We start from the raw sequence: 19516 nt of genomic DNA, 5'->3' as shown, positions 1-19516 counted from the left end.
TCCCCCACTTTCCTACCACTGCTTACGTCTTTTTTCCGAGACGGTAGTGCAAGGGGTCCATCTGGGAGCACCCAGCACCTCTGTCTTTCGTGCATCCTTGCGAGGTTCGATCATCCCCCCAGGCACCAAGCACGAAGGGCCCCCCAGTGCATTCCACACAAACCCTGGAAGCATGTTTGGTGCTAGGAAGCCAAGGGGGGCCTTGAGAAGGGACAAGGGCCTGATCCACCAGAGGTTGCTGAGATTTGCCTTGGGAAGGTCTGACGTGCGCACGGGGACACTTCCCTTGCCAAAGCAGCAGAAACCAGTTCTTATTCTTCCACGGAAGGCGGAACTGCTATTTGGATATCAAATCCAGGAGAATGTGGTGATGGGTGACAAATCTGGCCTACTGTCATTCACACCCCCAGTTCAAGGTGGTTTCTTTCAGCTCATATGTTCCCCACTTCCAGGGCTGCTCTTTCTTGGCAAAGATTACAGCGGATAAATCTCCAACAGATCCATATTTTCTTGCACTCCTGGACTAGGAGACAATCTTGAAAACCTCTTTGGTCACCCCCCTCTCACTCTGCCTGTGAAATGGGCTTAAGAGAGGCCAAGCCAAGTATGAACGCAAATTGCGGATCAGCGCCTGCTTTAAGATGACAGTAATGCTCGATTGTCCGACAGGCCAGGGTCGCCACACCTTGGCGCAGGGGGGCTGGGGGCTGCCCTCCAAGGAATGTTTGCCTTGCTCCCGGTGCCCCAACGAAAGCAGCAAAGACGAGCGACCCGGGGCCCCCCTCCAGACTCCTGCTCGGCCCCCGCCCCAAATCCTCCCTCCTTCCCCTCGCCCCCCGCAGCTCCTCCCCCGAAGGGGCGGTCTGCAGCGCCGGGGAGATCGCGGCCCGGCAGCTCCGCCCGCTCTGCCTCCCCCCTGGCGGGCGGCCTCCTTCGGCCGCGTATAAGAAGCGAGCAGAGGCGCCTGCGGAGCCAGAGCGCTTGTTGGACGTGAGGCGCGCGTGCCTCGGCGGGCTGGGCAGGGCGCGCGGCCGAGGGCAGCAGCGGAGCGCGCCTTCGCGGGGCGGGGCGGGGCGGGGCGGCCCGGCCATGGAGGTGAGCGCGGCCCGGGCGGCGGCGGGCGACCCGGCCAACCTGAACAGCCAGGACGCGCAGACGGTGTGCGAGGCGCTGGGCCGCTACGAGGAGACGCTGCGCGGCGCCGTCCAAGAGATCCACGTGGACATCCAGGCGTTCAAGAGCGGCGTGGACCGGCAGGTGGCCGAGGTGCTGCGCCTGGCCAGCCCGCTGGCGCACACCGTGGCCGAGCTGCAGCAGGACAACCAGCGCCTGCGGGCACAGGTGGAGCGCCTGGGCCAGCAGGTAGAGAGCCTGGGTCGAGCGGCGGGGCTGCCCGAGCCCACCTCCCCCACCACGCCCGCGGCCTGCGGGCTGGGCAGCGCCCGCTTCGCCAGCCACGCTCGGCTCTCCCTCGCGGGCAGGAGCCAGGTAAGCGCCGCGGGGCGCGGCACTCCCACCCCCAGGCGCGAGCCCCGCCCCGGCGCGCTCTCCGCCTCGATCCCCGCCTGCACCCGGCCGGGAGAGCGCTCGGGCCGGCCGCCCCTGGCCCCCCTCAGGCGGGCGCCTGAGTCTGCCTGAGTCTGGCCGCGGGTCTGCCAGCCGACCCCGGGCGCTCTGGGGAGGGGCCCGCGCGGGCCCCGACGGAGCGCCGAGTGCCGCCAGCGCCGCCCCGGGCGCCGGAGAGGGCGGAGGAGGGGCGCGAGCCGAGCCGAGGGGCGGGCGGCACGCTCCTGCCTCGCAGCCCGCCTGGGCTCCCGGGGGCGTCTTCCGGCGGAGCCGCTGTGCGGGGATCTGGCCGCGGAGGGCAGGATCCGGCGCCCGCGTCGCTCTTCTCCGCCCCATGAGGCTGGGGCCGGGCCGGGCCGGGGCCGCTGTCGGGGGGCGGCCGGGGCGGGGCGGCCGGTGGGGCCGGGCCCAGCGGGGGGGAGTCGCTGGGCCAGCGAGGGGCGGCTTCTGACGTGCCCCCCCCCGCCTCCTGCGAGCCGCTGGCTTCGTGCGGGACTCGCGCGCCCGGCCGAGTTCTCGAGGCAGGGAGGAACGGGGCAGCGGGCGGCTCCAGGCGCGTGTGGCTGGCTGCGGATGCGGACTCCGGGCCGTCAAGGACCCGGCTTGCCAAGGCCCGAAATAGACGGAGGAGTGCCTGCTTGGGCCATGGCGCCCCTGCTGCCCAGGGAGCAGCGCCTTCCAAGGAAAGGCTGGGATTTCTCCGCCTGGATCTGGGACAGAGCGATCCCGGGACAGCCGGTCCCCTTCAGAGCACTGTTTGGCCTGTCCCTGGGAGGCACGCACCACACACACACACCCCGACAGTGCAGGCAAAGCTCTGGCAACACCCCGAGTCGCCGGAAGCACTGGGCACTTAGTGCTGGGTGCCTGTGCTCAGCCTTTAGCTTGGGAAGCTGTCTGCTGCAGAGCCAGGATTCAGCCCCAGCACCCAAGGACCGAGCAAGAGTTCTGCTGGATTGGCCCAAGGGCCACCCAGCCCTCCTCAGTGGCAGCAGAGGCCTCTGGGGAGCCCACCAGGGGGCCAGGAGGGGGCGGGCTCCCTGGAATCTTACCGTGCAGAGCTGGTCTGCCTCTGGGCAGGGGGTTTCCAGTTTGCTGTCTGGATTAATCACCGTGGGTCATTTCACTCTCCTCCGTGGATTTGTCTCCTTCGTCTTTAAAAGCCTTGTCTACTAGTGGCCCCTTTGGCATCTTGCGGCGGTGAGTTCCATACGTCAACTACCTTGGGTGTGTTTCTGCTCAGCGAACCTGACGGGCCGGTCCTTGGAGGCAAAGCAGCTGCCCCAGCCCTGCCCCAGGGGTGGCAGGAGGATCATCCCCCACACAGAGCCCATGTAGAACTGGCTTCTGGGCAGAGCAAGGCCCGTCTGGGTTGCGGCCAGCTAAGTCCTTCAGGGACTACTGGACTCCTTTGTGCCTCTGGTCAGGTGCAGGCTGAGCCCCCCCCCCCCCGCAGAAACTGACACTCAGATGCTTCTGGGTCGGGGGAAATTGCTCCCCCGAAACCCAGAAGCAGGCTGCCCTGCTGGCCTGCTGTCACCAACCAAGAAGCAGCCCGGCATTCCCTCCAGTCAGGTGCGCTGGCACAGAGGAGGGGGTGGCCCTGGAGCTGGCTGCCTCACTTGGCTCATTGGGAACCTGAAATGAACAGAGCAGGGTAGTGAGATGTGGCCAAGAGATCCCCTTTGCCAGGATCTGGTTCTGCTGAGCAGGCTTAGGGGGGCTCTTGCTTGCATGGCCCCCAAATGCAGCTTTCCCGGCAGAGGCAGGGGCAGTCCCTGGCTGTGGTCCTCCTGGCACGCTCAGCCGCAGTGGAGATAACGCTTGGCGAGGCGGGTTTCCAGCTGGGCCTTGGGCTGCTTTGGCCTGTCCTGGTCTCCCCCTCCCCACACCGACGGGGCGGGGCCCAGAGTAGCCCCCTCGCAGGAGCGCAGCCATCCGCACAGCCAGAGAGGGCTGGGGCCATTCCCGTGTGCTCTTGGCTGCGCAGGAGCAGCGGCAGCCCTTCCTGGGCAGCCAGGGGAGCCGCTCGCTGGAGCCGCCCTCCTTTGCATGGTGGCACTGCCGCTCTTTGAGACCCCGGGCAAGAGCCAGTCTGGCAGCCCCTGCGCCTTGGGCTTCTTTCTCCCCCTGGCTCGAGGCCTTTCCCCTTTCCTGGCACTGCTGTGCTTTTCTCCTCCAGGCCAGAACCTGGCGTGGGTTTCTAGAGCTCAAGCAAAGGCAGCGGTGCACTGGCGGTGGGCTGCATTCCTTCCAGGTGGCTCCCGGGGGGGGGGGGGCATGTAGCCCTGGCGTCATCCTGGCAGCTGGGCCTCGCCGACAGCCTGGGGGAGAAGAGGTCAGGCAGCTGGAGCGCCCTGGAACTGCTGCCATCAAGCACAGCCAGCCTCTTGCCCTGCCCCCCGCGTGACAAATGGCTCTTGTGGGGAGCAGGGTCGGCTTACGTTACGCTGAGTGGTGGGCGGGCTGGCAGCTGGACTGGGACGCTGCAGGGGACCTGGAAGGGGGCTGCGGTTTTGTGCCCTCAGCTCTCTGCTGTGGTTCTGGCGTGGGGATCCCCGAGCGGGTCAGGGCAGGACTCCAGCCTGGCCACACGCACAGTGGAGAACTGCAGGAGCAAACAGCTTCTGTGCAGGAGCGAAATGGTCACCCTGCCTGGGAGAGACACACAACTGCAGCAGAGCAGAGCGTAAGACTAGAAGAAGGGCCTGAGGCTGGATCCGGCCAAGGCAGCTGTGTAGCGTGCAGAGAGCAGGGCTGGTCTCGACAGGGGAAGGGGGTGCAGCCCGTGTATGTCTTCATTTTTGTTTTCCACGTCCAAAAAATGCGCACTGGGCTGCCTGAGGCGCAGCTGCCGAGGCCAAAGGAGAAGCCAGGCCACCTGGCCGGCCTGTCCTCGCTTCGGCTTCCTGAGGTTAAGAACATCAGAAGAGCCCTGAGTCTGGATAAGACCGAGGTCCATCTAGTCCAGCATTCTGTTCCCACAGTGGTCGACCAGATGCCTCCAGGCAGGACATGGTGCAACAGCCCCCCCCCGCCGCGTTCCCCAGCAGCCGGGGCGCACAGGCTCACTGCCTCTGATCCTGGAGGTAGCGTGGAGCCATCGGGACTGGCAGCCATTGGGAGCCCCCTCCTCCATGAGTTTGTCTGACGCCCTTTTCAAGCCGTCCAAATTGGTGGCCATCACTAGTACTCGTGGTGGCAAATTCCATGGTTCAACTCTGCACTGTTGAATTATTACGACTTTGAGATCCTGCCTTTTCTCCTCCAAGGATCTCAAGGCAGCTTGCCTGCTCCTCCTCCTCTGATCCCGTTTCCGTGTCTCCGTGGCCATCTGGGTCAGTGTCTCCTTTGAGGGCCCCGTGGCAGCTTTGCTTTGGTGCTCTTCGGTGGAAGGAGGTGGGTGCAGGACTGGCCGGGGCCACCCCTGTGTTCCAGCGCTGCCCCTGCTGTGAAGCCATCGCCGCGGGTGTCAGGGGCTGGGACGTGGCAGCGAGATGTAGGAGGAGAGACCCGCGTGCTCGCAGCCTGCTCTGCACCCCCTGGCTGGCCTGCTGGCACTGCCTTCAGGGGCAGTGCAGGACACTGCCCCGTCGTCTGCGCGGAAGACTGATTCAACAGCAAGGCCAGTCGGTTGTTGCACCTGGGATGGGAGGAGGCGCCATCTTGTTCTTTGCCTCAGGCGGCAAAATGTCTTGGGTCGGTCTTGCTTGCTTTCCTGCCTCTGCCCGCTCCACTGTGTGGGTCCATGGCTGTAGCTGGACACCCTCAGTCTGGGGAGGCGAGGTGAAGCTTCTGGGCCCCTAGACTCCGCAGTCTGCCTGGGACCCTCACCACGAGATGCTCCACAGGACTCCCAGCACTTGCTGGCTGCGCTGTTGGCAGTCCCCCCCGCTCCCATGCCCCAGAAGCCCCACCGCCCCTCACACCTGGTTGAGGGTGTGCTGGGCTCTCCAGAGAAAACCTAGTTTTCCCAAGATCCCACACATCTGTGCCTGGACATTTTGCCCCCCACCCTGGTATCCCAGGTGTTGTTGGGGGGATGTGTGAGAGAGAGCGCAGATTGGCTGTAGTTATTCTGCTTATGAAGAGAAAGTACTCTGTGTGTGTTCAGACGCAGTCCTTTCTACAATGGTTTCCCACGTTTCCTGGCTCAATACCCGTATTAGAAACAAGCCCCATCGCCAGGTCTCCACGTTTACTAGGTAATGTACCTTCTTACAGGGTGGTCTGGTTTTTGGTCTCCATTTGTAGTACGCAGCACTTCTGTTCACTTCCTAACCATTCCTTTTTGGCTGGGACTGGAGTGGGGGCAGGAGCCAGGTTGTCTGTCCTATTTAGGACCTGGATCTTGCAGATTGGCTAGTGTGAAGTTACGTTTGAAATCTGGAAACACGACTAGTTTGGATGTGAGATACTGAGTGGCAGGATAAAATGTGCCCATGTTCACATACGAGGGAGTCCTGCAACAAAACGTTGTGGTGGATCCACATCTCTCAGCAGGAGCAATCCTGTTTGGGGATCCAGCCAGCCAGGCCTTCCTCCAGACTATGATAAGCTGTAAAGGGGGCATTCAGCCTCATCCTCCGCCCCAGTTTTCATTTTTTCATTTCCACCTGTTCAACATTCTGGGGTTCCTAAGCATGCCACATTCTCATCGGGGTGTTTTTTCCAAAGATTTCCCCTCAGCCCTAAATTTGCTGTTGGAGAGTGTGATGAAAATGAGCATCTCCATGTCTTCTGGGCTGTGCTGAAATCAGAATTGCATTCGAGTGAGGCTTGCGTGCCCCCATCACCCCATGGATGTGTTTCTGGCTCGCAGGCCCCCAAGGAGCTCCTTCTTTGCTTACCAGGGAAGACAACAACTGACTGTGATGCTATGAATCTGGTCCCAAACCTTCTTCTCTAGGTGTCTATGCTGAATGCTCTCTAGATTTCCAGCACGTTTGCTCTCCAGCGTCTGCCTCGGACATCTGGGGACCTTTGGTTTCTTCTGTATTGAACACTGTACCAAGGCATGCATTCAGCAGCATTCATGGAGGAGTATTTTGCCTTTGACAGCTGCTACTAGAACTCAGGCGGCCTCTGGCAGCTGACACCTGACACACAACAAGCCAAGGGCACATGTGTGTAGCACATGCGTTTCAAATGGTGAGATCAAACGTTGAATTCAGAACCCCACACTGTGGAAGTTAATGTCAAATATGGATTCAGAATCTGTATTTAGAAATGTGGCATTTATATAAATGTGGGCATTTTCTAGAATCCAGCTCTATTATGTGCCAGTGCTTCTCAGGGTGTATAAAATATCTCTTTTAAACAGGACTTGCTGAAGTCTTTTCTACCCAGGAGTTAGCCTTGCTTCCTGCTAGTTTCTCAGGGTGTTGGACATTATACATGTCAGTAACTTGTGCAAGGAATCACTTACCTCCACTTATGCTTGTTTGTCATTTATTTGTTCAGTGCTTGAAAATACATTTTGAAAGGGTAACAAAAGCACTCCAACGTGCATGGGGAGGTGAGAGTGTGACAGCACAGATACCAGCCAATCAGTGCTGTGCACAGATGGATTCTGCTGCAGATGGGCAGAACCAGTGTTCATGGACCCTGTCCTGGAGGAGAGGTTATCTGGGCCCAGCCCAGGGAGTGAGTGAGTGGGCTTCCAGAGTGGCTTCTGGGGGGGGGGTGGACTTGATGGTCTTGTAGGCCCCTTCCAACCCTACTATTCTATGATTCTACTATTCTTTGATTCTGCCTTTGCAGCCTCGGTCGCCTTGCTGCTTTGCACCATCACAGCTTTAGGTCACAAAACCTTCCTGCAACATTTGCATCACCTGAGTGCAGAAATGGGACTTCTTCCAGTAAAGAGTGTGCAGAGTCCATACTTCTCCAGCAAATGTCCTCTGATTCATCCATGCCTGAACAGGCCCCGCAGTGCCATGTTTGGGCTTCCTTATGTTTGGGGGCAAACAAAAAGCAGGCTTGCAAAGCATCGCACTGGCAGGGGCTGCTTTGGAGCTCCAGCCTGACAGCTCTCCGTTGGGAGCTGTGAGCCAGGCAGATTCCCTTTCCTTGCGTGCACGGATCATCCACGGGGCTGGGCAGCCCAGCAGCAGCAGCAGCAGCTGCTGTGTTTTCATCTTGGCAGGCTAGACGTCCCCAGGCTGGATCTTAGAGGCTGGTTGGGGGAGGGTGTCGCACTTTGCATTGGCCACTGTGCCACTTTGGCAGCAGCAACCGCCATCCGGAGCAGGCAAGAATCTGTTGGGTTTCCCATGCATGCCACTCTTGGAAAGCCTCTCCTGGCAGGCATTGCAGTGGTCCTGGAGGGGCGAGGGAGTTGGCAATGACCGCATCACCTTCTAGGCAGCAGAGATTTGAATCCAGGCCTTGGCCCTTGAGCAGATCCAAGCAGCTTGCACCTCAGTGTAGGCAGCCAAAGGACGCCCATGTGGTCAAACTCCACCATTGTCTGTGTGGTGTCGGAGCCACACAGGTGATGGGGAACAGGTGAAGGACTGGCCTGGTGGTTCCCCCTGCCCCCTCGGTGGGCACCCTGAGCTCTGGAACACTCCAGCCAGGAGGGCCTGTTGCCTGGCTGGAGACGGCGACAGCTCTGATGGTGCCCCACAACACTGGGTGCAGGGAATGAACGCTTGGCTTCCAGGTGGCCCTGCCTTGAACCCCCCTCGAGCACTTGACAATAGGGTCAGAGAAGAGTGGGGGAGCAAAGACCCCCTGCCTGCCAAGTCAGGGCCTGCGCAGCCCTCGCTTCCTGTTCAATCAAGGCCACCGTGCTCCAGCATCCCCCACTCCCTGCTGTTGAGGGCAACCCCTGGTGCCCCTCCCTGGCTACCTTGAGTGCTGCCATCCTCAGTCCGAGATTGTGGACAGGCCTGTTCTCTGTTTCTGTCAGGAGGCGGAAGCCCCCGGGAGCATTTCCAGAGGCAGCCCCCATTCAGCCCTTCGCCTGGGAAACTGACGCGCCGGCCCGCGAGAGGCAAGCAGGAGCCCCAGCACCTGCTCTGCTGGCATAAGGCTGCTCCAGAAGCTCCCTTTCCATCCAGGGGCGGGGGGTGCAGCCTCCGTGGCTCCTCGCAAACCTTTTTTAAAAAGCGGGTTCATATGTCGATGCTGCCCAGAGAGCTTCGGCTATTGGGCGGTATAGACACGTGATAAATAAATACAAATACATGCACATCACAACACAACAACACACATAACCACAGCTGTGCAAGGCCTGGGAGAGCTCCCTCCTTTCAGCATGCCTGAATTTAAGCCCCCACCTCTGGCCCTCACAATATTTCCCAAAAACTACATATATATAGTTTTTGCTATTTTCAACTTTGTGAGACAAATTTGATTTGCTGAATGGCAGTATTTGCAACTGCACCATTTCTTAGTATCATTTCGTAGTAAATATAATACATGGGGTCTACAGGAGGAATGGAACAGGGAATTGGAATGTTCTATTTTGTCTATCAATGGACTGCCCTTTTGGCGTCTATATCTGATACCGCTATAGACCTCCGGTTAGGTCTTATTCAGCAAAAACTTTTGTTTCGGGTTTATTGGACGCCACGTCTCTTTAACAAAGGTTGTCAAACTCGGCTAATTGTTGGAGGTGTAATACAGCCAATGCTTCTTTTATTCATATGTTTTAGAAATACCCAATAGTTGCCTCCTTTTAGGAGGAAGTTATCATGTGGATAAACTTTGTATTGGAAAGCTCATTAATAGTGACTGATGTACATGTTCTCTTAAACTATTTACGTGCTTTTGGAACGTGACATGTGGTCAACGTAAATAGATCTTTCGCACCCTCTTGGCCGCTAAAAGACTGATAATATAATACTGGAAGGCTAAAACCTCATAGAATCATAGAATAGTAGTAGGGTTGGAAGGGGCCTACAAGGCCATCGAGTCCAACCCCCTGCTCAATGCAGGAATCCAAGTCAGAGCATCCCTGGCAGATGGCTGTCCAGCCTCGTCTTGAACGCCTTCAGTGTGGAAGAGCGCACAACCTCCCGAGGGAATGGGTTCCATTATCGTATCGCTCTAACAGGAAGTTTTTCCTGATGTTCAGCCAGAATCTGGCTTCCTGTCACTTGAGCCCATTATTCTGTGTCCTGCACTCTGGCATGATCAAGAAGAGATCCTGGCTTTCCTCTCTGTGACAGCCTTTCAAGGACTTGAAGAACGCTATCATATCTCCCCTCAGTCTTCTCTTCTCAAGGCTAAACATGCCCAGTTCTTTCAGTCTCTCTGCATAGGGCTTTGTTTCCAGTCCCCTGATCATCTTTGTTGCCCTCCTCTGAACCCTCTCCAGCTTGTCTGCATCCTTCTTCAAGTGTGGTGCCCAGAACTGGACACAGTACTCCAGATGAGGCCTCACCAGTGCTGAGTAGAGGCGAACTAGTACTTCCTGGGATTTGGAAGCTATGCTTCTATGAATGCAGCCCAAATTCGCATTGGCCTTTTTTGCAGCCACATCACATGGCTGGTTCATATTCAGCTTGTGATCGACAACAATTCCAAGATCCTTCTCGCTTGTAGTATTGCTGGAGCAAGTATCCCCCACCTTGTAACTGTGCATTTGGTTTCTTTTTCCTAGGTGCAGAACTTGGCATTTATCCCTGTTAAATGTCATTCTGTTGTTTTCTGCCCAGTACTCCAGTCTATCAAGATCCCTTTGAATTTTGTTCCTGTCTTCCAAAGTATTAGCTATCCTGCCCAATACCTCACTGCCTATAATGCAATGGATTGAAGACTTAACAACAGTAGCATCATTTGAAAGAGTGGTGTATAGTGGTGTTGAATGGGGTACGGCTACCCTTGAAAGACCAGGTCCGCAGCCTGGGGGTCCATGGAAGCTCAGGTGGCAGCTGTGAGCCGGACAGCGCTGTATCAACTCCATCTGATACGGCGGCTGTGCCCCTTCCTTCCCGACCATCTGCTCCCATTGGTAGTATATGTCCTGGTCTCCTCTCGTTTAGACTACTGTAATGCGCTCTATGTGGGGTTACCCTTGAAGATGGTTCGGAAGCTGCAGCTGGTACATCCCCACCACTAGACTGGTGGGGATGCTGGAAGCTGCAGCTGGTACCATCCCCACCACTAGACTGGTGGGGATGAGGGAGAGGGCCTTTTCTGTGGTGGCCCCCACTCTGTGGAACTCCCTCCCTAGGGAACTCGGTCATGCCCCCTCTTTAATGAGCTTCCGCCACACCTTAAAAACGTGGTTGTTCAGGCAGGCATTTGAGGTGGGTTATGGTATTTTAGAAAATGTTTTTATTGTAGAATTTTATGGTTTTCAACTGTTTTATTATATGTTGTACGTCGCCCAGAGTGGCTGGGTGACCAGCCAGATGGGCGATTAATAAATTTAATAAATAAATAAATAAATAAAGGTGTCACTTGCGAATGGACATATTTGGATATCTAGTCTGCTTTTACTGAAGTTTGTGTGTAATCTATTATTTTTCCCCCTTTTTTCTCCCTAGAATGTTGTAATATTTGAAACTGAGGACTTTAGAGTATGTTATCTTTTCAATATTTTGGTTTTGTTATGTTTTTGTTTGTTTTGTTGACACTCACACTAAAAAATAAATTAAAATGTACATATTCCCTCCCAAACTGTGCAGGCCATGCCAGCCCCTCCCTCCTTTGGGGGGTAGCATCTCCCCAAAGGCTGAGGGACCTAGTCTGGTGGGAGGGGGCTCTCCCTGGGGCTTTGCTGCCTGGCATCTGGCTCCCTGCAGGCGGTGCTGCTTGTAACGCCCTCCCCGGGGGGGTATTTTCTTGCTTTGGCAGAGTGTGGATTTTGAGGATCAGAGTGGCCCTGAGAGCAGAAGAGCCCCCGATTCAGGCGTAGTAGAGAATGGACACCAGCGGCCATCCGGAGGTAAGGGAGAGAGGGAGGGCGTGGTCCCAGGTGAGAATGAAGGGCTTCCCTTGAGAACAGCCTTGAATTCAGCCTGTTTGTGACCTGGCGAGCCATAAGGCAGCTGTGGGGGGGCGGTCATCTGGACTCCGGAAGCGTTGTGTGGCTCCTGCCCAGAGTGAAATGTGGTTCTTGCTCCCCTATCCCAAAAGCTGATGCAAAGGGCAGCTTCATAAATGGTCATTTTGAATACTCAAATGCTTTTTTTATCATACCTGTCTCTTAAGTGAAAATCAAGGCAGTTGCAAATATTCCATGAGACGTTTTAGGGTATTTCTACATGAGGCTATTATCCCACAGCCTTACCGAGGCTTCCGGATCCTTAGCAGGATTAAGTTTGGCTCCTTTACACATAGAATCATAGAATAGAAGGGCTGGAAGGGGCCTGCAAGGCCATCGAGTCCAACCCCCTGCTCAATGCAGGAATCCAGGTCAGAGCATCCCTGACAGAGGGCTGTCCAGCCTCGTCTTGAAGGCCTCCAATGTGGGAGAGCCCACCACCTCCCCAGGCAATTGGTTCCATTGTCGTATTGCTCTAACAGTCGGGACGTTTCTCCTGATGTTCAGCCAGAATCTGGCTTCCTGTCACTTGAGCACATGATTCCGTGTCCTGCACTCCAGGATGATCGAGAAGAGATCCTGACCTTCGTCTCTGCGACAACCTTTCAAGTACTTGAAGAGTGCCATCATATCTCCCCTCAGTCTTCTCTTCTCAAGGCTAAACATGCCCAGTTCTTTCAGTCTCTCCTCATAGGGCTTTATTTCCAGTCCCCTGATCATCTTTGTTGCCCTCCTCTGAACCCTCTCCAGTTTGTCTGCATCCTTCTGAAAGTGTGGTGCCCAGAACTGGACCCAGTACTCCAGATGAGGCCTAAGCAGTGCTGAGTAGAGGGAAACTAGTACTTCCCGGGATTTGGAAGCTATGCTTCTATTAATGCAGCCCAAAATGGGCAGCTTTTTTGCAGCCACATCACATTGTTGATTCATCTTCAGCTTGTGATCGACAATTCCAAGATCCAAACACTGAACCAACATGTTTTTTTCCACCTTTCTGTATGTTTCATGATACAGCCACTAGATGGCACTATGGTATAGCAGAATTTTGCAAATACATAGGGCTTTATAGTGCAGTTTCTAAATAATAGCAGACTTTATTAGGAAAAAATGTGATGTTGGTTGCAAGAGTGGGAGAGGCCCTGGAGGGTGCCGATGTTGTGTAAAGGACCCACAAACTACCACGAGTGAGCAATCAAGAGCACACAATAAAAGCCTCATGTAGAAAAACTCTTGTAGCACTTCAAATTAAAATAGTACTTTACTTTCAATACTTTGGGGGGATGGTACGGTTTTCAAAATACATGACGGTGAGCTCCCATGGGGCCCCCACTTTTGCTGAAAGGTGAGATAAAAATTATTTTATAAATACTGCAAGTTTTTTAAAAAGAAAACTTCACTTTTATGGAAAAGGTGTCCAGGTGCAGCAGCAAAAGCAGAATTACAAGTCATGGATAGAGTAACAAACCCCATTTCTTAGCCACTGCCTCCCTGCCAAGTGTGTTTCTGTTCCCGAGCACCACCTGCTTCCTCCGGCATGGAGATGAATCCGGGTTAGCGGAGCCAAGTGGGGAGGTGGCAGCTCCCACTGGTGTCTCCACAGCCACTCGACACCCCTCGGCTCGGGGGACTGCCACAGTCGTGGCAACAGCAACCTCCCATCAAGGACCATATCTTAAGAAATGAAATGCTGCAGATTGCTTGGAGTGATTGCCGCCCTCCCAAGGCAAAGCGAGGGTCTCTTGTCCCAACGTGCCCCGTGTTCCGATTGTTTGCATTGAGCGGTATTTGCCTTTTAATGCCCGCTTGTTCCTCCTGCTTTGGCCGCAACAGGAGAGCGCACTCCGGAGTCTGCTTCTCCTGCAGTCAGGCTTTGCTTTCCTCCCTCAGGCCTGGCCAGGCTCACCCAGGAGACGGCCTCCTCCTCACCTTCTGTTCACCTGTCGAATTCCCCCCTCGAGGCGCACGCTCCAGCAGTGTCTTTGCGGATGCCGCACCTTCCAGTTACTGCCGTCACCAGGGTATCGGAGACCTTTTCAGGAGAAACAGTCAGCTTGCCAATTGGGCCGAGTTCTCCTGGGGGGCCACAGAGCAAAAGTCACAATGAGGCGTTGTCCAAAACACTGAACCAAGCAGGTAAAGAAAGTAAGAGACCCAGGACAGCTGTCCCAGAAAGCCCCCTCCTATGGATGTCACAGAGTATTGCTGTCTCTTTGACCCCAGTCCAGCCCCCAGTCAGGGGGCTGGGGGAGTGTGTCTTGTCCAAAGCAGTATCTTCAAAATGCATTTGGTCTGGAGTTACAGGGGCAGGGCAGGGAGAGACGGTCCCAGGCGGCTGTGGAGCAACAACTGCACAGGCACATTTGTGGGGGGAGCCCTTGCTGCATGTGAAGGCTGCCCCCCCCCGTTTCTCCTCAGAGAGCCACATTCCTGTGCTGCAGAGGGCAGCCCCGTGGTGTCACGGTCTCTGGAGGGGACCGTTTTCAACGGAACAGAGCCATGTGCTCTTGGGAGGGAGCTGGTGTGGCCAAGGCCTGCCTAGGAGCAGATTGCCCTGCTAGCGCTTTCCTGCCCCTTCCAGCAAGGCCTGGCTTGTCTTCCTCGGGGATGTGCATCTCCTCTGCGACTGGGTGCAAAGATGGGGGGGGCACTGGCCTCTCTGGGTGCTGGGATGTGGGACTAGATCAGGGGAGGGACAAATGCGGCCTGTGGGACACATGCACTCCCCCCCCCCCGCCGCCACCACCACCACAAGTGCAGCCCCATTGCCCCTGATCAGCAGTTTGCCACCAAATTTAGGCGGCAAACAGAAATGATCTTAAAAGGCAAAGTTTAGCTTTAAAACAAGGCGTGTCCTATAGTGTAACGCTAAATTGGGCCATTTTAGGCCACAGCCACTGTTTGCCATCTAAATTCAATGGCGAAGTGCCAGATGTTTTCCCACCACCATGTTTTCCCACCAGATGTTTTCCCACCACCACCACCACCCAAATTCAGCAGTGCAGCCCCCAGGGTGTGAAATTGCCCCCCAGAGCCCCTGGAGTTGCCCACCCCTGGAGTAGATGGACCACTTTGGTCTGATCCAGCTTCAGGGTTCTTCCGATGTTCTTTCCTCTCTGCATAGCCAGATCACACACTGTTTCCTTGTTACGAAAGGTGCTGGCATGTCCCCTCCGAGCGCGGTGAAGAACTGGAGCACAGGTTCCACCAGGACGGCGAGCACCTCCGTCACCACAGGTCAGAAGGTGTCTTTGAATGCACCTCCACCACCTTTGGAAAATACTTTTCTACCATGGAGATGAATTCGTGGCCCAGGCTGGAAGGGCCGGTAGGCCAAATGCACTGCCAGGGATTCCCAGAATCCTCTCTGCCAGGCCCTGGGGATGGGAGTTGTGTGCTTGTTTGCAGAAGCAAAGGGATGGTGATTTCGGCAAAGACCAGATATTGCCTGGCTCGCCAGCGCTTGCACCAGACAGACTTGGTTGGGGGTGGGGAGTTCAGGCACATGGGACTGGAGGAGATGGACTGGGGCAGTGAAGCGGGTGTGAGTGTCCCATGCATGCCAGACTTGTAGAACTCCTTGCCATAAGATGGAGTGATGGTCCTTTAGGTAGATGGCTTTAAAAGGGAATTGCACATATTCAAGGAAGGGGAGAGATCTCTGCATGGCTATTGGCTCAGTGGGACCTCTGGGCGGAGACAGTTTCCCTCTGGGTACCGATTATTGGAGGGCAGCCATGGGAGGAGGCTACTGCTTTCTGTCCTGCCCGTGGGCTTCCCAGAGGCCCCAATTTCCTACTGTGAGAAACAAGGTGTGGACCCAAGGGCCGTTGATCTGATCCAGCTTCAGGGTTCTTTCCGTCATCTTCAGGGTGGCACAAAAATAGCCAACCCTGAGGAGCTGTGCACACTGGCAGTTTTCTCGAGAGATGCTTCAACAATGGCTAGAGGCTGCCCTGTGACTGAGTTCTAAGAGTATCTTATATCAGGGAATAAAACACTAAAACCCAGTAGCAACAAAACCATAAAACACTGTTTTGCGTTTCCTGTGTCTGCGATTCAGACATGAACCTACACAGTAAAGAACTCCTCGTGCGCCTCATTTGGGGAACTCCCCCTTCCAGCTGCATTGTGACTCCTCCCCGCTCATAACCGCCCTCCGCAGCGCCCCACACACAGTGTCGGCAGCAGGCGCTGGTGCTGGGAGAGGCTGGTGACTTCCCTGTCCCGTTTTCTGTGCAGAGAAATTCTCTCCGGCGACCAAGTCCATGTCCGCGGTGAGCTGCGGTGCCCCGGCCAGCGCAAGGTGAGCCCCGCAGCAGGTGGCGCTTTGGGCGAGGGGCGGCGTGCTCCAGCCGCAGCACCGCTTGGATGCAGAGGTGCCCTGGGGGCATTTGGTTGGGCGCGTTGGGTCCCTCCAGGTGTCTGGGCCCACAACTCCCATCAGCCATGGGACTGCAGGCCAAAACAGCTGAAGGGCCACCAGGCGCCCCCCGGCCTGAGAGTGGCAGACCCGGCGCCGCGCAGGGCAGGCGCTCCGGGCCCAGCACCCATTGCACTCTCCTCCTGGACACGTTTCTTCCTTCCTTCCTTCTTTGACAGCCTCAGCCAGAGGGACGCGGCTCCTGCACCCCTCTCCCCGCCTCCAACGGCCCGCCGGCAAGCGGAGAAGCGGAGGGAGCTGGTGCGATCCCAGACGCTGCCCCGCACCTCAGGCACGCAGGCCAGGAGAGCCCTCTTTGAGAAGCTTGAGCCGGACAGCAGCAAGTGCGTGGCTTCCTCCAGCCCAGTGCAGCTGCGCGGGGTGGGGTGGGGATGGGAAGGATGCTCAGGGCTTGGGCTAGGGCTGGCCTGCCCAGCGGGCGCTCTGCCCTGCAGCACTTCCGAGCCCGCTGCCTCGGGCCACCAGGCTGGGGCTCCCCCCCGCTGGCCCAGCTGGCTGCCCACAGCCTGGGCCTTGCCTGCAAAGAGGCCTCCCCTCCGGGTGAGGCCTAGGCCCAGCAGGCACCAGAAAGCCCCGCAGCCGCTGTGCTGAGGCTGGTGCAAGGGAGGCCTGCCCCTCTCGGGGCGCAGGGGCGTCAGTGCGATGGGAAGTCCTTGCCTGGGGGGAGCTGTGTGTGGTGGCGGGGGAAGGAGGGCTGGGGGCCCCGGGGGCGCAGAAGGCAGCCCGTGGGCACTTTCGGCACCCCAGCTCTGCCTGTCTTCGGGGCAAAGGGGAAGGTGGGTGTGGGGGCAGAGCCTGTGGCTGGGGAGGAGCAGAGGGGCTGGAGGGCCTGGAGCTCGCAGGGGGCTCTGTGCAGTCTGGATCCTGCCCTCCCTCCGTCTAGAGATGAAGGGCAGCAGGCAAGGTCCTTCCCGTGCCTGCCCACACTTCATCCCCCCAGCAAGCCTGCTGGGCGTGGCTGACTAGCAACCTGGTGCCCTCCGGATATGCTGGGCTACCGTGCATGAACAGTGGCAAGGGATTATGGGAGTTGCATTCCAAAACATCTGGCGCACACCAAGTTGCCTCCCCCTGGAGTAGGGCCATAGGCACCCAGGGAGATCCTGGACTGGCAGGTCTCCCCACCTGGGTCTGTGTGCAACCACCCCCACCACAGGCACTCTCCTTGACTGTACTTGAGGGGGGCGCCCACTCCCCCAGCGGACGCTCTCCTCCACCAGCAGCGTGTGCGTGTCAGGGACCAGCCAGCGCTCCGCCACTGCTGCCCTTCCGCAGCAAGACTTGCGGAGGGGCGCAGCCGCCTGGAGCCACTGCAGCAGCTGTTGCCACCACTTGCAAGACCCTCAGTCTGGACACACAGGGACTGGCCCCCACCGGCATGTCAGCCTTCGCGCCTCGCCTGGGGCGTGGCCCTGGCGCACCTCTTGCGCATTCCGCTGTTGTGGCGCAGCGGAGGATCTCTGGGTGGCGATGGGGGTGGGGAGGGCACTGGCTCTCCTGTTGCAGCGCCGCGCGTAGAGGGGCAGATACTCACACACACACCCTCTCTCTCCCCGCTGCTCCCTTGTGCAGGGGCAGTGGCCAGGGCCGGGCCAAGCTGAAGAGATCCCAGAGCTTTGGGGTGGCCAGTGCCAGCAGCATCAAGCAAATCCTGCTGGACTGGTGCCGCTCCAAAACCATTGGCTACAAGGTAGGGAGCCGCGCCCACTGCATCCTGCTTCGCTCTTGGGCGTCCAGGGCCTCTGCCCCATTCTGTTCCTAGGCTTATGCACCCCGTGTCCTCCGTCAGGACTGCACCCCTGAACAGCCGTGCTTGGTGCTCATTCTGCCCCCTCCCCTCCCTGCCAGCACGTCGACCTGCAGAACTTCTCCTCCAGCTGGAGCGATGGGATGGCGTTCTGTGCCCTGGTCCACTCCTTCTTCCCAGAAGCCTTTGACTACCACACACTGGACCCCACCAAGCGCAAGGAGAACTTTGAGCTGGCCTTCACCATGGCCGAGTAAGTGTACTGATGGCCACCAATTTGGATGGCTTTAAAAGAGGGTTGGACACATTCCTGGAGGAGGAGAAGGCTCTCAATGGCCACTAGTTCTGATGGCTATGTGCTACCTCCAGCACCAGAGGCAATGAGCCTATGTACACCAGTTGCTGGGGAACATGGGCAGGCGGGTGTTGTTGCACTCGTGCCCTGCTTGTGGGTTCCAGGCCGACAGCTGTTGGCCACTGTGTGAACAGAATTACTGGACAAGATGGGCCCTGGGTCTAATCCAGCAGGGGTCTTCTGATGTTCCTATGGGGCGTGGGGCAAGCCCAGCCTCTGGGGGCAGCTGTGTGAGGGAGGCCCCCATCTCTGGGGCATCCTGAGGCTTGGGGGATGTGCCCAAAAGGCTCTGCAAGCTCTCTGGCTGAGAGAGCAGAGCAGCACGTGTAGCCTGGGCTGGGCGGGGGAAGGGGGTGGAATGTGGCCTGAGGGGAAGCTCTGTGAAATGGGGGGGCCCCAAGCAGCCCCTGAACCTTCCTGGGTCCCCTGCAGCCCTTAACGGGACTTGCCTTGCCTCCTCTGGCAGGAAGATGGCCAGCTGTGACCGCTTGATTGAGGTGGAGGACATGATGCTGATGGGCCGCAAGCCGGACCCGATGTGCGTCTTCACCTACGTGCAGTCGCTCTACAACCACCTCCGGCGCCTTGAGTGAGGCTGCGATGGACCGCCGGGCCCCACGCCAGCCGCCAGTGCCCGCTTTCATGCCGGCCCTTGCTGCCGCTCAGCTGCTTTCAGCACGGGCAGCTGCGGCAGCCACTGACCGAGGCCCGGGTGGCTGGACGATGCTGCTGCCATGAGCCGGAGCAAAGGAGAGACCGCCGCTGTGGCCCCAGGCTGCTTGAGCAGGGGCTCCGCAGGGCTCATGAGCAAGGCGGGGAAATGCCAGCCCCTGGCCTTCCTGGTCCACTCTAGGCAGCTGAGCCTCCGGCAGGCTCTTGCCGCAAGGCTTCTCTTTCCTAGCATCGGGCAGGCCCAGTTGGCCAAGAGGGTTGAGGCCCCCAGGTCCACAGAGAGAATTCAAGCAGAGCCCCTCCCTTCTGTATCCACGGTGTGTGCCCCCCACAAGGTAGTTCGCAATCATCCCCCCTGCCCCCCACCGACACACTCACTCCCTTCTGCGAAGTTTGGCAGCCGGAGCCGGCACCCTGGAACTCGCCTTGGCCAGAGCTTGAAACGAGGCTCTGCCAGGGGCAAATTCTGGGCGGGGTTGGGGCCCCTTGGGTGCCGGCGGGGCACAGCCCAGCGCCAAACGCTGCAGTGTGGAGCTGCTTGCACAGCGCAACAGCTCCTTCCCCAGCAGAGGCCTGTAGCGCACATGGCAAATCGGGCCCTTCGCGCCCGCAGCCCCCATGCGGTGCTGGACCTGCAGGCTGGGTGGGAGAGCCGAGGCGGGTGGGACTCAGCCATTCCGGCTGTGCTCTCCCCTGGGCAAGCCTCAGCTCCACCCCTTGGAGATGCTGCTGGTG

The 19516-nt window shown here is 57.8% G+C and overlaps 1 protein-coding gene across 1 annotated transcript; it reads left to right on the top strand.

The window, feature by feature from the left end:
* Positions 1-1089: 1089 nt before the first annotated feature.
* On the top strand, positions 1090-19241 carry SMTNL2 (smoothelin like 2). The gene is made up of 9 exons (XM_084822855.1): positions 1090-1488; positions 11380-11470; positions 13454-13699; positions 14720-14800; positions 15806-15869; positions 16166-16330; positions 17580-17697; positions 17856-18007; positions 18576-19241. The coding sequence occupies exons 1-9, from the start codon at positions 1090-1092 to the stop codon at positions 18700-18702; spliced, it is 1443 nt and encodes a 480-aa protein (XP_084678981.1). The 3' UTR covers positions 18703-19241.
* The last annotated feature ends 275 nt before the right edge of the window (positions 19242-19516 follow it).

This window comes from Heloderma suspectum, chromosome 16 (genome assembly GCF_057233095.1).
Source record: "Heloderma suspectum isolate Gila_16-S chromosome 16, 16-S_ref, whole genome shotgun sequence".
Taxonomy (NCBI): domain Eukaryota; kingdom Metazoa; phylum Chordata; class Lepidosauria; order Squamata; family Helodermatidae; genus Heloderma; species Heloderma suspectum.
Note: the sequence above shows the minus strand (reverse complement) of the source record. Positions and strands in the feature narration are given on the sequence as shown.